The sequence below is a fragment of the Leptonychotes weddellii genome, chromosome 12 (genome assembly GCF_054177405.1).
Source record: "Leptonychotes weddellii isolate Sample4059 chromosome 12, ASM5417740v2, whole genome shotgun sequence".
NCBI classification, from domain to species: domain Eukaryota; kingdom Metazoa; phylum Chordata; class Mammalia; order Carnivora; family Phocidae; genus Leptonychotes; species Leptonychotes weddellii.
In genome coordinates, this window is record NC_138380.1 from 42214381 (window position 1) to 42231959 (window position 17579).

The following is a 17579-nucleotide window of genomic DNA, read 5'->3' on the forward strand; positions in this document are numbered from 1 at the left end:
CATAGTAGAGATGGGATGTGGAATTTCTAGAGGCAAGCAACCTACGAGTCCAGCATCAACCGGATCCCTTATTCATGAATCAAATGGATAATGGTCAAAGGTGAAAAGTTGGTTAAAAAGACAGACAGGAGGGGAAACAAAGCTACACGTGCACTATGTTCTTTAGTTATAGCAGATGGTGGTGGCTTGTGGCACACAGCTCTGCTTTGCTAAGATGTCTGTGGCATTGTCTTCCAATGCAAGGGCAACAGTAGAGAGATCTGTGGTCCCTTCAGATCCCCTTGGATGTCTGAAGAGTTTCAGCTGAACCCTACGAAGAGCTTCTGTGAAGCTAATCTGCATCTACCCGTCTTTACTGCCAACATTCCACCTGGCTTAAAGGACAACTGACATGGTTCCAAAGATTTTAAGAAGTGAAGAAGTGCTCTCTCTCCCACATACACATACATATGCACGTGTGTGCACACACGCAGAGGTAAAATAGTAGATCTATCTTTAATTACATACATCATGATTTTGTTGTCTTTTGATATGACACTCAAAGTATCAATGGCCCAGTTCTTTGCTATATTCCTAACACCTAGACCAAAGTCAGAACACAGTAGGCTCTCCATATATACTTGTTGAATAAATGTACAAATAACTATTTACTGTCCCCTTGGGTTTTAAATTCTGGTGCCCAACTTTGCCTGTTGACTTTTTATTAATAGCCCTAGGAAAATCCTTAGTGGTGTTCTAATTTTACAAAACATTCTTTTCCCAGAGACATTTGAATTCCTCTAGTTCCCTGCATGGGCTCCATTTTTTCTCCTGGAGAAGTATTAGACGTAAAATAGGATTAAAGACAATTTTTTTAAAGATTTGTTTAAGAGAGAGAGAACATGGGCACGTGCGGGGCAGCAGGGGTTGGGGGTGGGGCAGGCAGAGGGAAAAAATCTCAAGCAGACTCTGAGCTGAGCACAGAGCCTGATCCAGGGCTCGATCTCACGACCCTGAGATCATGACTTGAGCTGAAACAGAGTCAGATGTCACCCAGATGCCCCAGGATTAAAGGAATTTTTAACAATTTATTTCTTACTTATCCCCTCAAACACTCTATTCCAAGCATCTTGTTAAATATTTTGTATTTATCCTATTCTTTCCTAATTTAGATATTGTTGAATAACCAACGGGCAAAAGTCATCAGGGTTGGTGGCAGGACAAGATCAGACTACCAGATAAGGAGTGGACCTCATCCTGGATTTTTCCTTAAGGATCAGATAGTTTCTCTTCTCAAGCCATATTCCTGGGATAGGAATGTTTACTCTGTGTCAATATTCAGATTACTTGATGAATTTCAGTGTCCTTCAACAGAAATAAAATTTCCTGTAGAAACATTTATTACACAGTGATAAGTCGCCTCTGGGTGTGGGGATGTATGTACCTAAGCCTTTGAGGAGACAGGTTCAAAACCAGATCCAGTCAAGTCCCGTAGCCAGAAAGTACGGAAATTCAAGGATGAATCTCAAGAGTATTGGAGTTGGAGGCTTTTCCTCCTGATAAGGCAGATGTGACACTTTAAAAGGCATCTGCTACTCTATATTTAATCTAAGTCATAATATCAAAAATAAGCAAGGACCCATGGACCTTTGTGTGAGGGATATTAGTTTGACTATTACAGAAACTGATCAGTATAAAAATAGAAAATAGAACCTTAGTCCTGCCTTTCAGTCTTGCCAGCATCCCAGATGATAAGAGAACTGATTAGTGAGGGACGACTGGGGAAAGTTCTCTGGGCTGGTAAGCATTTTTATGAGTCGATATATTTTTAAGCTTATCTCCAAGAAATAAAAAAACAGTCACTTTTCTTGTAAGGCTTTTTTTTTAATGTCAAGTAAATGTGACAGAGCATAAAGGTTTGTTAAATAGGAGTGTTGAGAGTACCCAGATGTTTATTATTCTCTGTGTTTTCTCTGTTGGAAGCATTCCATAAGAAAAGAATGATAACAGAATCAAAACAGCAAAAACAAGGAAAACAACCAAAATACATGTTTTGGGGGGGTTACAAAAGGAAGCTTAATTTGCCTCCACGATGGTTAAAAACATGAGACCTCTGATTTCAAGTGAGTTTGTGAATATTTTTAAAAATAACACCTGATTTCATAATATAGATTGTTCAGGTATTAAACTTAGTGACACTCTAACAAATGTTAATACCAATCAACTCCCAGGAAACCCGAAAGCCTTCTGATATCAGCATAGCACTGACAATTCATCATATTTAACAAGGTGTGTCAGAAATAGCTGAGTACTGACCTCCCCAGGACAAATGATCCTCTTGGGACGAGGGGCCTCTTGCTGTAACTGATATACTGCCAAAAAAAAAAAAAGATAATTATGATTAGAAAACTACAACACACACCAAAATGTCTTCAAATAGTCCCACCTAAGTGCCTCTGAAGAACTGCAAATATTGCAAACAAAAAACAAAGAGGATACAGGCACATCTTTAGACTGAATAAAGTCAGCTTATTTATATGGAAATTAGTTACCATGCATGTAAACTGGCAAAATTGATTTTTTTATTCTTTTACAAGGCCAATTTAGTTTCATAATTGTTACTGGCATTGTTCATTTTATCGCTTTCTTGGAAGGTAGGAGTAAAATTCTTCTGACTATTTTGGAATTCTACCTGTGAGTACCAAAGTAGTAAGATCATATAAGAGGATTCCTGAATTGAAATGCTGATGTCTCCTGACATATCAGGAAAAGACTGGCATTAGCAGAGTAGTGTTATTCTCTGAAACCTTACAGTTATGTACCAAGACACCACTGATTTTGTGAGTGAGTGAAACCCCAAACCCTTTCTCTTTTCATGAGTTCCATTTTTTGGCCTGCCTATCACCATGCATTCTCATCTATGTGACTGGTTCCTTGGCATTCCTCTTTCTTGGGCCCTTTCATATCTTAAGAAATAATAACTCTCTTATATCCTGCTTTTAAAAAAATTTTTTTAAAGATTTTATTTATGTATTTGACAGAGAGAGAGGGCACAAGCAGGGGGAGCAGCAGAGAGAGAGGAAGAGGCAAGCTCCCCACTGAGCAGGGAGCCCGATGTGGGGCTCGATGTGGGGCTCGATCCCAGGACCCTGCGATCATGACCAAGCCGAAGGCAGACGCCCAACCAACTGAGCCACCCAGGCGCCCCTTATATCCTGCTTTAAAGATAGACTTTTAGGCCTGGACATGGAGGTAATTATATATAAAAATAAAATTTATCAGCCTGTTATCTGGGATTTTTCGGACTAAAATGAGTGATCTTCTGCTGCTCAGTTAGTCTGGATACTTCCCTTAGAGGTAAGCCACCTTATGCTGGTACCTGTGAGCTCTACCTCTTTGAAAACCAAGCAGATGTTATCTTCAACATCTTGAAGAAGGAAGAATTCACTTTAGATGGTATAAATCTATGAAAAGTTAAAATTCAATCATATAAAATATTTCTAGAAAAACTAATAAGATAAGCAAAAATTTCTGATTTATTTTAGGCCTAAAAATTAAAAAAAAGAAATTTTAACTGAAATGCAGATGGTCATGTGGAAATAGGGCTGGAAATGATGGGATGTATTTTGTAATTATGGCTTCTCAATGCCTTTAGCTCAACATGGTTATTTTCTTACCTAATTAAGTGTAGACTGCCCAGCTTTCACACAGGGGAAACCATCTAACCCTCTTGTAGATGTTTTAATGTGCCACATTTCTAAGCTGGGTTGCCCACACTAATGACAATGCCTGTGTCACTTAAGGACAACTATACCCATGTATGGCAGGTAGAGCCAGAGAAGGCTCCTTTCAAAGAGGAAACATGAGGAAGAATTAGCTAAAGATAGAGAAATAATTGTGGACATTCCATTGACCATCCCAGTAGTGCCCATGCTCTCCTTTTAAATCAGGAGAGAGGCTGCATGGAATCCTTTCTACCTCTCGGATCAGCCCCAACACCTACTGACTGCTTTTCTTTTTTAAGATTTTATTTATTTATTTGACACACACACAGAGAGATCACAAGTAGGCAGACAGGCAGGCACAGGGAGAGGGAGAAGCAGGCTCCCCGCTAAGCAAGAAGCCTGATGCAGAACTCGATCTTAGGATCCTGGGATCATGACCTGAGCCGAAGGCAGACGTTTAACTGACTGAACCACCAGGCACCCCCTAACTGCTTTTCAGTAGTGTTGCTATTAATGACTGCCATGAGACCCAAAAGGACCAGCTCCTAAAATCACAGAGTGTTCCAGCCAAGGGGAATTGTAGAACCCACATCCAGAGACTCCTGCCCACTCTTCTCTTCTCATCGCCAATGCCTCTTGAAGCCAACAGTTATATGTGGGGGTAGGCTGGACACCATTTTTAATGCCTCCCTTGGAGGTGACAAAGGAAGTACACATGTTATAAGACAGAAGCATTTTTTGCTAAGTGTGTCTTTGCGATTCATATCAGCAAATATTTGACCATCTGCTACAGACCAGCTACCACAGTCAGCATTATGTGGAGGCTTTTATGAAGAATAAAGAGAAAGGGAGAAGGGAAGGGAACCAGTGTATTGAGTGCCTGTCATGTGCCAGGAACACTATTTTATTGGATCTTCAGGAGAACACAGAAAAAAAATTGTTGTATCATTATCATTCTTATTTTTTAGATGAGGAAACTAATGCAGGAAAGTTAAATATTTGCCCTGGGACACCCAGGTATCCTTTTGAGTCCATAGCCCTCCTTATTTTTCTATGCCTCAGGGCCTTTGCACTTGCCATTCCCTCCACCTGGATTGCTCTTTCCCAAGATATCCATATGGCTCCCTCTCTCCCTTCATTCAGGTCTTCCCTGACTTGACTGATTTGGTATAAAATTACATCCCATCACTCTGCTCCCTTACACTGTCTTATGTTTCTTCATGGTACTTATTAACTATTAACACATTTTGTTTGTTTATTTTGTGTTCGGTCTCCCTTGACCAAAGTGTAAACTCTTTGAGGACAGGGACTTTGTTCTGTCCACTGTGGTACCCTCAGCACCTAGAACAGTGCTTGGCACATGGTAGATGCTTGATGCTGTATCTGGTGAACAAATGGACTGTATCCAATGACTCATAGGTCACAACCCATGTCTTCAAGGAGACTCTGATCCAATGAAAGAGACTTGTGTGGAGAAACAAAACCAGGGTGGACCAAATGCTTTAATGAGGGGGGAGAGGAGAAAGTGGTTCTTTTTACTCAGGTGGCCAGATGGCTTCCCAAGGGGAGAAGCATGCAGCTCTTCTTGAAGGATTAGAGGGGTTTCTGCACATAGAGAAGAGAAGGGGCAGTTCCAGGTGAAGAAAGAGCCCCAAAAGGGAAAGGTGATGGCATGTTTATTGATCAGTAAGAGTCCAGCATGGCTGTTCCACCAGGATGGGCAGATGTAGGAGGAGGTCACATAAAGCTAAATCTTAAAGGTCATGCCAAGGAGCATGGATGTTCTTCTGTCTGCAGGAGGAAGGCAGTGACATTTTTTGAGCAGGGAGATGACATGATCTGGTCTGTTTCAGAATAGTAATAAGGATAAAATTATTCAGAATAATAGAAGCTGCCATATTGTGGACACCTACTTTGTGTCAGACACCTTACCTACATCTTCTCATTTAATCTTTCCAACAAACTTCCAGGGTAAATATTATTCTGCCCTTACTAATAAAGTAGTAGAGATGCCAAGCTTTGAAGAAACTCAAGGTCACACAGATAATACGATGAAATCGAGATTTAAAGTCTGATTTCCAGATTCCAAGGTCTGTATTTTTCAGCCTTGCCAGTGGTTCCCTAAAGCAGGCAGTAGAGAGGTCCTGTGTGGGACTGGGGCTGCTCGCTGGCAACACTCACTCTTTCCACTCTGGTGGAAAGCCCCCAAATTTGCTTTTTTTTTTTTTTTAAAAGCTCTTTGGAGATTCTAATGTTCAGCAGTCAGGAGTGGGGCCACTTCCCTTTGCCTCATTGAAGGAAGGATCAGAGGAGGAGCCTTGGAGGCAGGGAATCAAGAGAGAACAGTATTTCAGTTGTATATCAAGAGATCTTGAAAACGTGTGTTAAGGCAACACTGGTAGAAACACAGATAAGAAGGTGAGTGGATTGCAGAGGAGAACAGACAGGGCTTAATGACGGACTGAATGGAGGGAAGGACCTTGAAACAAGGAGAGACTGAGAGGCCATTAACAATCACAGAGGATACAGGTGAAGGAACATTCTGGACAGGCTAAAGTTCGTCACTGTGTCCTCTGAGGACTCTCTGAGGTTTAGTAAAGAGCAATGCCATTGTTCACTAGCCTCAGAAATAGTATGAGCCAGGGGCAACTTGGAGGGGGTCCCTGCAAACCTCTCAAGCCAGAGACACCAGGACTCCTTCCTAGTCCCTGGGCAGCACGCATCATCGACCAATTGCCGTTTCTCAGTGAGCAGGGCTCAGGAACCGATCTGTTCGGTGCCGCTCTAAGCAACAGAAGTTGGCAAATAGGAACAGAAGCCTGTTGACCATCTGGATTATGTGTCTCTATAAAGATAATGAGATGGCAACCAACTGCAATGGTAGCCATATAAAAAATGGGCCCTACATCCTATCTTAGCTTCGAGTGAGAGTCTTAGTCCCTCATTTTCAAGGTTAGCTATAACAAAACCACCATCTGTGAAAAAAAAAAAACCCTGAGGCACATTTAATACAAACTGGAACATGTCACATAATCTGAAAGTGTCACTTCTTGAATTTTTTTTTTTTGTTCAAACATTTCACAAGCAAAATGCAATAACGTATGTCACTTTTTGGGTGGTTCTCTGGGCTAAGAGGTGATATGATGGAATTTGCTGCTGTAGCAATGTTCCAAATATGTTCGAGGCACTCCCCAGCCCTGGGCACTCTATAGCACACGATTAATTCTTAACACTGGAATGAGCTGTTTGGCAGGGGGAGTGGTCACTGGGGAATGTGGAGGTGGAGGAGTCCTTGCTCCCCAAGCAACCTGAAGCACATTGAGAAATCCAGAGCTCACTGAAAGAATGTTTTATTTTGTCTTCAATAAGAAAACTGGATGCACTCTCCTCTAACAATAATCACCCCACTTCCTATGGATGCCAAGCAAAAGCCCGTGGCCTGGGTGACGCTGAAGCCCAGTCCACACCCATCAGTTCCTGAAAGACCCTTTGGGAATGGCCGCTCACAGCCACTTCTTTCTAAAGAGGGCATGCAGACCCAGGAGCTCAACCCAGCCATTTGGTTGTGACACTGAGCCAGTTCCACCCGGCTCACCGCCCATGTCTTCCCAGTCTTCATGCGAAAAACTCTTGGATGTGAGTGAGAAACAGTATGTGCTTTGGAGGTCTTCTTGCCTTAACCCCTCTGCCCACCTCCTCACTAACAGAATTTCCAGTCTTAATGGGGACTGCGTTCTCCTCTTGTGCTTCAGGTACTGTGAAAAACCCGAGGATGAGGCCGTATAGCCTCATGATGAGGGGTCGCAGGTGTCAGTGTGCAGAAGAAAAACCTATAGGGTGTGATAAATTGCAGATCCCCCCACTCTTCTGATTCAGAAATCTGGGGGTAGGGCTGAGGATTTGTTATTATAAATATTCCCCCCAGGCGATTCTGATTCAGGGGGGTCAGTGGAACAGGGTTTTGAGGTTCTAAACTCCTCTTTAGGAAAACAGGCACAAGTTGTGACTGCTTGACCTACTGCCTGGGAGGGTCTCCCGGGAGAGCTGTCGGTCCCAACCTCTGCTGTCTAATTGGCACTTGCCCCTTAGAAAATAAAACCTTTCAGAGTATACCCAGGGTGGCTGACTTGTGAACTTCTCTGCTTAGGGCATACAGTTCATACAGTTCCAGTTTAAGTTTAGAATGTGGCTTTATTTTTTTTTTTTTTCAAGTCAACTTGAAGATAGCTTTTCTTCTAGAAAACTGAAACCAAAACTTTCTCAATGACTTCATCAATGTTTTGGGGTTCGATCTTGAATATTAAGGACTAGCTGCAGATATATGATACTTTGGGACAAGATTATTCTTATGGAAACAGCCCAGTAAGTGATGGCATTATGTTCTAAGAAAGGGAGGGCAGCAGAGAATGCAGGGAGTTAAAGGACATCATGTGACATCATCACGCTCGGAGTCAAGACCCAGGCTTATCCATCTCTTTGCCTCACAACTCTAAACACAGTGTTTGGCTTAAGGCAAAGACTTACTATGTATTTGCTGAATGAGTGGTGAATGAATGAATGAACAATCTACTTTAAATAAGATATGGAGAGAGCTGATTTTTAAGGTTTCTATTCCTCTACATTTCTAAGCCAGACATTTGTGGTTGCCTTCCCAACATCCATTTCCATCTTCCCCATTCCAACAGTACTCAAAATTTTCCAGTTCTGTGGATCATATAGGGTTGGTCCCTGACTGGTTCAGGGTAGCAGCATATTCCAACTCTTTGACCACAGTGTTGGAGTTAGGAATGGGTAACGCAGGTCAGTCAGCACCGAGACTCAGTTCTAAGACTTTGCTTAAAGCGTCGGGAAAGTAAACTGTAGATATTTGCAACCAAGAGCATTGCAATTAGCATTAAACCTGAGAAACCACTTTTTAAAGTGGATTATCATCAAGTAGACTAATTTTCTTTTAGGAATAGTGTCATAATTGGGGCTCATGCCTCACGATAAGAATCTGGTATCAAATAAGTCAAAGTTATGTCCAATAATAGGCCATAAAAGCTAAGACATACCTATACACTTCTATAACAATTAAAAATCATAATTTTTAGAATCAAGTCCTGTAATATAGTAAAAATATACTGCCTCCAGTAAATATATGAGAGATTTCAAGGTACCAAATAATCACTAAAGTTTGAAAAAAAAAAAGTGTGTGATGGAAAAATGTGGATTCCATAAATGATATGCTAATGATTTTGACATCAATATCTAAAATTATCTCTCAAAGGATAGTTTGTGAACATTTCAAAGACAAGAGCTTGGTGAGTCCTGAGATTCAAAATGGGTTTAACAACAGGTTATTTCAAATAAAGCAAATTTCATACTCTGAAATTTTTTGGACTTTCAGATCAGGAAAATGCTACAGTTTTAGTTTATTTGGATTCTAAAAAGTGTCTCGTGAAGCTCTGCAAGGCCCTCAGATTCCTTCTCCTATTCATCCTTTAAGAACCATATACAAAGTTAACCTCTTCTATAAAGTCTTCTCTAATCCCAGGAGGTGGAGGAGTACCATATTATTACTAAAGCCATTTGCATTTTAAGTTAATTGGTTTATATCTGTCTCCCTTACAAGACTATAAACTGGAGAAAAGTATGGATTACAAGTTAGTCATTTTCGATTCCTGATATTTGTGCTCTAACATGCAGGGAGTATTCCCTGTATGTTTGCTCAAAGACCAAATGAATGGATGATAGTCTTGGGAATAAGATAGAGTATCATGAGCTTGGGAATAATATGGCCAGGTGAGTTTATAAGAGGCCCAACACCCAAACTCAAATAATTTATGGATCCAGGACAGCAAAAAGAGAGTTCTTTCTCAGTGATGCTCTGTATACCTTTAGGAAATGTGGTTTTGATGCCGTAAACGGCACATTTGGTGGCATACTCCCCTCGGTTTTGGAGTTATGCATCACTAGACGTCCTCAAATACAGCCAGGATGATTATTAGCTGGATGCAATAAAGAGCAATTTCATAAATGCCATTAAGTTTGTATTAAATGGCCTCAGCTATCCCTTCTGTGTCTAAAGTTTTATGATTTTAGAGCAAATTAAAAAAAACACACAACTTGGTTAGACCCCGCAAATCAAACTTAAAACCCATACAGGAGGGTGAAACTGATATTGTAAACATGTAATTAGCAATGTGTTTTCTCCCTTCCTTAGGACACAGAAGCCCTTTTAAGAGATATATTGGGTGGCCCAAGGCCTCTTAGCAAAAGGCGAAATGAATTTGAGCCAATGCCATCTTTTTGCTTCAATAGAGCTCTCTGCGGTGGCATTCACTCAACAAATATTTATCGGCTACTTAATGTATGCAAGGCTGTGTGCAAAGCGGTGTGCAAAGCACAGTAAGTCATGGAACACCCTGAGCCTCTCACTACAGATATTTTGTTGATTTACTGTCAGAGCTCTTCACACCCCATTAGGAAACAAACAAACAAAACCATCCAATTACTAAGTCATTAGCACTGCCTTTTAAAATAGAAGATCAGAATGCAGAACATTAGATTGGAAGGGCCCTCAGAGACCCAGCACAACCCCTGTATTTCACAGATGGAAGAACAGACTCATGTAATAAGATTGAGGTGCCTCTACATATGCTGACATGGAAATATAAAAGCAAGTATTTGTGAAGTGAAACAAGCAAGTTGAAGGACACCAACTACAGCAGAAACCCACTTTTTCCCAAAGGGAAAAACCGCAAAAAATGCCTTCATATTAGGCATGTGTATTTTGAACACTTGGAAGGATATGCCTTCCAAAATTGACAGAGGTCAGCTACCGGGAAGCAGGAAAGAGATGTGGAATCCGGGGTGGGGGCTGGTTTGTCAACCATGAAACATTTCACTCTCAGCTTTATGCATTTTGTAATGTTTGTCTTGTATGCCGCTTTGTATTGCTTTTGTAACAGATATATACACAAGACAGCCTATGTATATATGTGTGTGTGTGTGAATGTATATATTTCTGTATAAAATCTTAAGTGGAGGGGCACCTGGGTGGCTCAGTCGGTTAAGCGTTCGACTCTTGGTTTCAGCTCAGGTCGTGATCTCACAGGTCGTGGGACCGAGGCCCGTACAGGGCTCTATGCTAGTGGGGAGTCTGTTTGGGGATTCTCTCCCTCTGCCCCTCCCCCCACTCTCACTGGCCCTCCCTCTCTCTCTCTCTCTCTCTCTCAAATAAATAAATCAATCTTTAAAAAAAATTTAAGTGGAAGGAAAACCGTCTTGAAAACTTGCAGGCTGTGGGTCAGGCTTGCTTCTGGGTTCCACTCTGCACGCCAGTCCAACGCACTCAGAGGTGCAGACCATGTGTCAAGTTACTGACCCTCTCTGAGCTGTGGTGGCCTTGCATGTGGCCGCCGTTGCTCAGTGCTGTGGGGAGCATGTGAGAGCTCAGGCACGCAGCTGGCACAGCGGCTGGCCCAGGGCAGGTCTCACAGGTGGGAGAAACAATGGTAACATCGGTAACGATGGCCCTAATCATTCTTATCACTGCTGTCCGGACTCAGAGCCTGAACAAGAACATGTGTCCCCTGGCTGTCAGCACAGCGGGTTTCCCACCTACCACACTCCTTCCCTCTCTTGCTGGAGAACGACTTAGGCAGATGAGACTAAGGAAAGAGAAGACGAGCTTGACGTGATGACAACTGTCTGCCTTCATGAAGGGAGTTGAACTGCTGACTGATGACCAGGTATGATCTGTATCTAAGGCGTCACCCGTAGTGACCAAACATTATTCTTTGCTATCTGTTAATATTTTCTTTCTTTTTTTTTTTTTTAAAGATTTTATTTATTTGACAGAGAGAGACACAGCGAGAGAGGGAACAGAAGCAGGGGGAGTGGGAGAGGGAGAAGCAGGCTTCCCGCTGCGCAGGGAGCCCGATGCGGGGCTCGATCCCAGAACCCCGGGATCATGACCTGAGCTGAAGGCAGACGCTTAACGACTGAGCCACCCAGGCGCCCCTCTGTTAATATTTTCTGTGGTCAATGTCATATGATATCACAACTATAGGATGATCGGCTAAGAATGTAATTCATGGAAATTCGCCCTTGCTGAACAACTCTGCAAAAAAAGAAAAGGAAAACCCCAAACCAAAAGGCAGTAAGTCAGAGTGTCTATCTCCTTTTTCTAAGCATTCCTGAAGTGGGTCACAGGCAGCCTGCTCTTGGGGGTCCTGGCTAGGGGAGAATGCTGTGCAGTCCATTCTGACTAAAATCTCTCCTTAGTCGAAAAAGAAAGATTTGGGTTTGCAGTGCCGTGATGTGGAATTGCTTGTGTGCTTTGAATCAACGGCAAGAATTGTTCAAAAGGCAGGCCTCCTGAAGACTTCTGAGGAGATTCTCATTTCAAATACTCACAGTACGATTTCCATATTGGAGGCTGGTATTCTTCAGCATCTAGAGTAAAAAAGAAAAGAAATCAATCTGTCAGGCTGAACGTCAAACTGTCAACATGTGTCTTCTTTGGAGGAACAACAGTCTGTCAGCAGTACTTGCATTCTGGTCCCAGGGGGCCCTCTCTGCTCACTTATGGGACAGTTCCAGTCACAAGGGAGGAAATGCACATGGCAACCCTCGAGGACCCAACACCACTCTCTTCAGATCACTTACCATGACAGAAATCAATTGCTTAACCATTTTCATAGAGCCCAGTAAATCAAAAAAGATTTTTAAAGCAATTAACTTGATTGTACCCTCCAGTAATCTTTTCAAACAGTATTTACTTAACTTGGCATAATAAACATATAATTTATCTCACAGTTTCCCATCAGACCTTTAGCCCATTTATTAAGACTTGAGGGCAAGACGTAAAATGGCAAGTATGTAATATTAAATCTGGGAAGTTGTGCAACTCAACCAACTGAACTCCTAAAATGACTGGTCTGACAGCAGAGACACTGATGATTCAATTGGAATCGCATTATCTCCTTGAATTTACTCCAGTGTGTGACTTAGGAAATTTCTAGAACACTTCTCAGCAATCAGAAGCGTCAGACTGAAAGAGTTACAACAAAATGGAGAGGATGAAATTGTTATTCATCGATCTAGAAAACAGACAATGGGAGAAAACCTGCTTGTTCAGTCGATTCAACAATCCCAGTGCTGACAGCTGAATTTATAATTCTGACGGAGTTATTAGAGCCGTCCTGAGCTTATAGCCTAAGGCCTTGCTAAAAAGTACTGCAGCTTAAACAGCCAGAGGGGAGAATCCTTTCCCTCAAATCACAGACCGCTGAGCTGGGGGAAACTGTAAGAGTTCTCTAATTCAGCACCTTTATATGCGGGAACTGTTTTCGTCACCCTGCACCCCCCAAAGGCATCAGACTGCCCGTGTCCTGATGCTATTGTCACATACCACTTTTGTGCCAAGGACTAGATCTTCTCTGACCTCTTGCACTGAGATAGTTCAAGAATTATTCCCCTATGCTATTTGTATAAAAACTCACGCAACAGTGGTGAACTTCCCCAAATCCTACTTAATTACGGTTGTGTAGCTTAAATTAAATTCTTTCACAATTAATGTCTTGCTCTCTGGGGCCCACCCGATCACAGAGGCAACTAAATGCCTCCAAATGTAGTTTCATTCAAATAAATCCATACTGTTAGGTCTGTACTGTCAGGAACCTACCTATGCATAAGCAGCCGCATAAGGGCGCACGCAAATACAGTGCATTAATAATGGTTTATGTTGTTATTCAAACTTAGTTAGCTGATAAAAGTGAAATTCTTCATAGTTTTGTCAAAGTAGAACGGTATCTTCTAACAGCTTTTAACGCAAACAAGCCACTAATTTCACCCTATATATGTCATAAACCAATTTTAAAGAATTAACATGACTATTTGTTTATAGAAAGCATTCAAATAAAATAAATCAAGTTGCCAAGTCCAGAAAAGTCAGGTCTTATCTGTTAAAATGTTGATGGCACTTTCAAAAATATTTTTCAAAGAGAAAGATACACACACACACACACACACACGCACACCAGATTGCATAGAAATGTAAATCCCTGAGATGTCATCTACACAAAGCTACAATGTCTTGCTATTTTGGATGAGATTTGTTCTGTGAGGTGAGCACAATCCCCAGACCAAGATGTGGTCAAGAATATTCAGTACCTAGAGTACAACTCTGCATGTTGAGGGAAGACCCCCAAAGAAAAGAAGTAGTCTTCTTTATGCAGGTTTTAAATAGGGCTCAGATGCTCTTCTTGGATCTCCTAAGGTCTTCTGTCGGTTTTTTAAAGATTTGTTTATTTATTTGAGAGAGAGAGAGCAGGGGGAGGGGCAGCAGGAGAGGGAAAGAGAGAATCTTGAGCAGATTCCCTGCTGAGCATGGAGCCGGAGGACACAGGGCTGGATCCCACAACCCTGAGATCATGACCTGAGTCGAAATCAAGAGTTGAATGCTTAACTGACTGAGCCACCAAAGTGCCCAAAAGGTCTTCATAACTGAAGTCAGAAGTTTAAAGTCTTGCTGTTTTGTGAAAAACCAAGAATTTTGTTTCATCTGAAACACTGGCTCCTAACTTTATAACTTTCATTAAGCCCTGCATGCTACAGAAACAATTTATCCCTTTCTAGTTGTTCCTTGTTAGCAATATTACATAGAGGTGAAGAAGGCTACCTATAGAGACTGGAGATCATAATGCTTCCCTGCTTAAAATTCTGCAATGTCTTCCTTCTGCGTTTGGAATAAGATAACAAACCTCTTATTGTGGCCTACAAGGTCCTGTGTCATCTGGTCCCTACCTGCTTTTTTGATTTTTTTGCAGACATTTTGCCCTTTTATACTTACCCAGAAATGCTAACTTTCTCTCTGTTCCTATAGCAGGCCAAGCTCTTCTAAACCCATGGCCATTGCTCTTGTGGAGCATCCAATACATCTTTGCATGGCTGACTTGCTCCATTATGTAGGGCTCAGCTCACGTGTCACCTCCCAGGGGCCTTCCCTGACAATCTTGTGTAAAGTAGCCCTCCCCTAACTCTGGTCACTCTCCTTCTTAGCATTTATTGCCATCTGAAATTATTGATTTGTTGGCCTGTTATTACTGGGCTCATCCCACTATTAGCCAAACTCCATATAAACAGGCATTTTGCCACATTCACTTGTGCATCTCCAGCCCCGAAAAGGGTGCCTGGCATGTAACAGACATTCAAAAAGCATGTGCTAAGTAAGAAAACTCAAAAGGTTCAAATTTTACCTCTGACAACGACTGGCTGAATAACTTGAAGCAGGTTACTTAACTTCTTTAAGAGCCTCCCAATACTCATCTTTGTAAAACAGAAGAAATAAAAGTGCCTCCCTCCTAACCTATCTCTTAGGGTCACTGTGGGAATTAAATGAGATACCGGATTTCAAGCTCTTGGGACAGCGCCTGGCAAATAGCAAATTCTCAAGGTAGCCCCACTGATGTCATCATTGTGTTGTTGTCAGTGTTCTATTACTCTGTCCTTGTTCTCCCCAGGTTGTCTTCTGTCCCTAGACCACAGCCTCAACTCTCTCTCTTCTTACCCCTGATCTGGAGCCTGTAATTAAGTTCCAGTGCTGTTGTCATGGAAGGTTTTTCTTTCCCATTAAAGAATTCAAAGTGAGAGGCCATTTGTCATGCTTCGGTGGAACAACTATAATTACCTTGGTCTTAGAGACATGTTTCACAAACCACTAAAGCACACTGTTAGGAGACCTTGGTCAGGAGACAAGGCATAAAATATTTTTAATATGTTGAAATACATCTTTAGCTGCCTCCAGCCCTGCCCCACCCATGTGCACATTTGCCCCAAGTTCACACAATACTTTTCAAAGCTCTACTTTACACTTGGATAGCCTGACACTTTTTTTTTTTTTTTCAAACAGAGAATAGGTTTTTTAGGTCATTTAGTTCACCTTCCTCATTTGGCGAATGAGGAAAATGAAACACAGAACCGATCAAGTGGCTTTCTCAAGGTCATAAAATGAGAGCCAGGCCAAAGTGGGATGAGAGCAGGAAGCTCTGTCTTCCAGATTCCCGACACATCAGTCATCCTTGTCAGGCACCCCACCCCCATTTACATATATGGAATCAAGAAAAAAATATATTGCAAAGCAGGTTTGTTACTTCGATCTTGTAAAGCTTGAAAGACAAAAGAAAAAAAAGAAAAAAAAAGAGCTGTATGAAAGATTGACATCAACTCAAAGGGGCAGCATTCCATCTGTGTACAGAACCCCATCAAAGAGTTACAGTGTGGGAGGTATAAGGTACCGGAAATACGACACCATAAAGCTTAATGCTTGTGGAAATTGTATTATTTTGTTAAACATCTTAAAGAAATGGGTATGATGCAGAAGGAAGGGAGAGGAAGCAGAAGGGAAGAAGCTCCATGTTGTAAGAAAAAAAACTATCATTGAACCCAGAAGACAGTTATACACTTTTGGAAAAGAACAACGAGGGTCAAAGAGACTTAGAAAATATATTGCTTAAAAATATTGACTAATTGGCATCCAAACTTTAAAAAAGTGTGTAAACTCTTGGACTCAGCGATTCTATCCATGGGAATTCAGCCTAAGGTAGTAAATTTACATGTACAGGTAAATATATGAACAAGGTGTTCATTGCTGCTTTGTGAACAACAGTGGATCCAACAACCCAGAAAAAGGAAGTGGTTAAATAAATTATCCTATAATATAGCCATGAAAAGGATGGTGTGGGTCAGAGCTTTGTGGTCAACAGCATGGCCTCTGGAGCTAGACGGTCTAGGTTCAAAACCTAGTTCTGTCATTTATCAGCTGTTTGACCTTAGCCAATTTATCTCATTTCTCTGTGCCTCAGTTTTTCTTATCTATAAAATGGGAGTAATAATACTACTCAACATATAACATGTTGTGAGGAGAAGATGGGCTGATATGTATGAAATGCTTAATCTAGTGCCTGGCATGCAGTAAACTCCATGCTTGCTGTTATTATTTCTTTTTAATGACATAGACAAATATTCATGCTACATTAAGTATTAAATCAGGTTATAAAACAATTTATTAAATATAAACCCATTTTTAGAAAAGATATATATACACAGAAATGATTTTTAAGACTATAAACCCAATTATTAACAGTAGCTATACTTTTTAGTGAAAATATAAGTGATTTCTATTTTTCTCTTCATTTGCTCACCTGCATTTTCTAATTTTCTGATCATATTGCTTGTGTAAATATTTAAATAAATGAGAAATAAATTCATTGGAGTGCTAGGTGGTTTCTCTCTCTCTTTTTTTAAGATTGTATTTTTAGGGGCGCCTGGGTGGCTTAGTTGGTTAAGTGTCAGACTCCTGGTTTTGGCTCAGGTCGTGATCTCATGGGTCATGATCTTATGGGTCCAGAGATCAAGCCCCATGTCAGGCTCCCCACTGGGACAGGAGTCTGCTTGAGATTCTCTCCCTCTGCCCCTCGCCCCACTTGTGTGTGCCCCCCTCTCTCTCGAATCAGTCAATCAATCACCACCCTGAAAATAAAGTAAAAGTAGAAAGACCTAACAAAAATAATTCTTACAATAATACAGGTAGCGTGTACAGTTTTAGTTCAGGAAGAGCTAAGAGGGAAGGCAAAAGAAACAAGACAAGGGCTTCTATAGCAGAAGGCTGTGCCCAATCCCCTTGGCCCTCTTTTAAAAAATCTGTGAAATAAATGTTAATGAGCAATTCTAAGCAGGCTGGGAAGCACGCATCTCCTCTCATTAAAGAGGGGGTGGAGGGAGAGAAAAAAAAGATATAATGCTTAGAAAATGATCAAAATCTTACAAAAATAGGTCATAAGACCACTCACATGAAATAATCTATAAAGAATCCAAACATATCAAACA

General features: G+C 41.3%; 1 protein-coding gene and 1 long non-coding RNA gene across 4 annotated transcripts in view; both read right to left on the reverse strand.

Annotated features, from left to right (window-relative positions):
• LOC145716528 (uncharacterized) overlaps nt 1-17579 on the reverse strand; it is a 338765-nt gene that overhangs the window by 142694 nt on the left and 178492 nt on the right. The window lies entirely within an intron of this gene.
• Nucleotides 1-17579, reverse strand: part of CHN2 (chimerin 2) — a 290315-nt gene that overhangs the window by 132241 nt on the left and 140495 nt on the right. For all 3 annotated transcript variants that reach the window (XM_081800343.1, XM_081800344.1, XM_081800345.1), the window contains 2 exons: nt 12108-12146; nt 2296-2351 (listed from right to left, as the gene is read on the reverse strand). In XM_081800343.1, coding sequence (XP_081656469.1) covers nt 2296-2351; nt 12108-12146 — 95 coding nt within the window. The remainder of the gene's footprint in view (nt 1-2295; nt 2352-12107; nt 12147-17579) is intronic.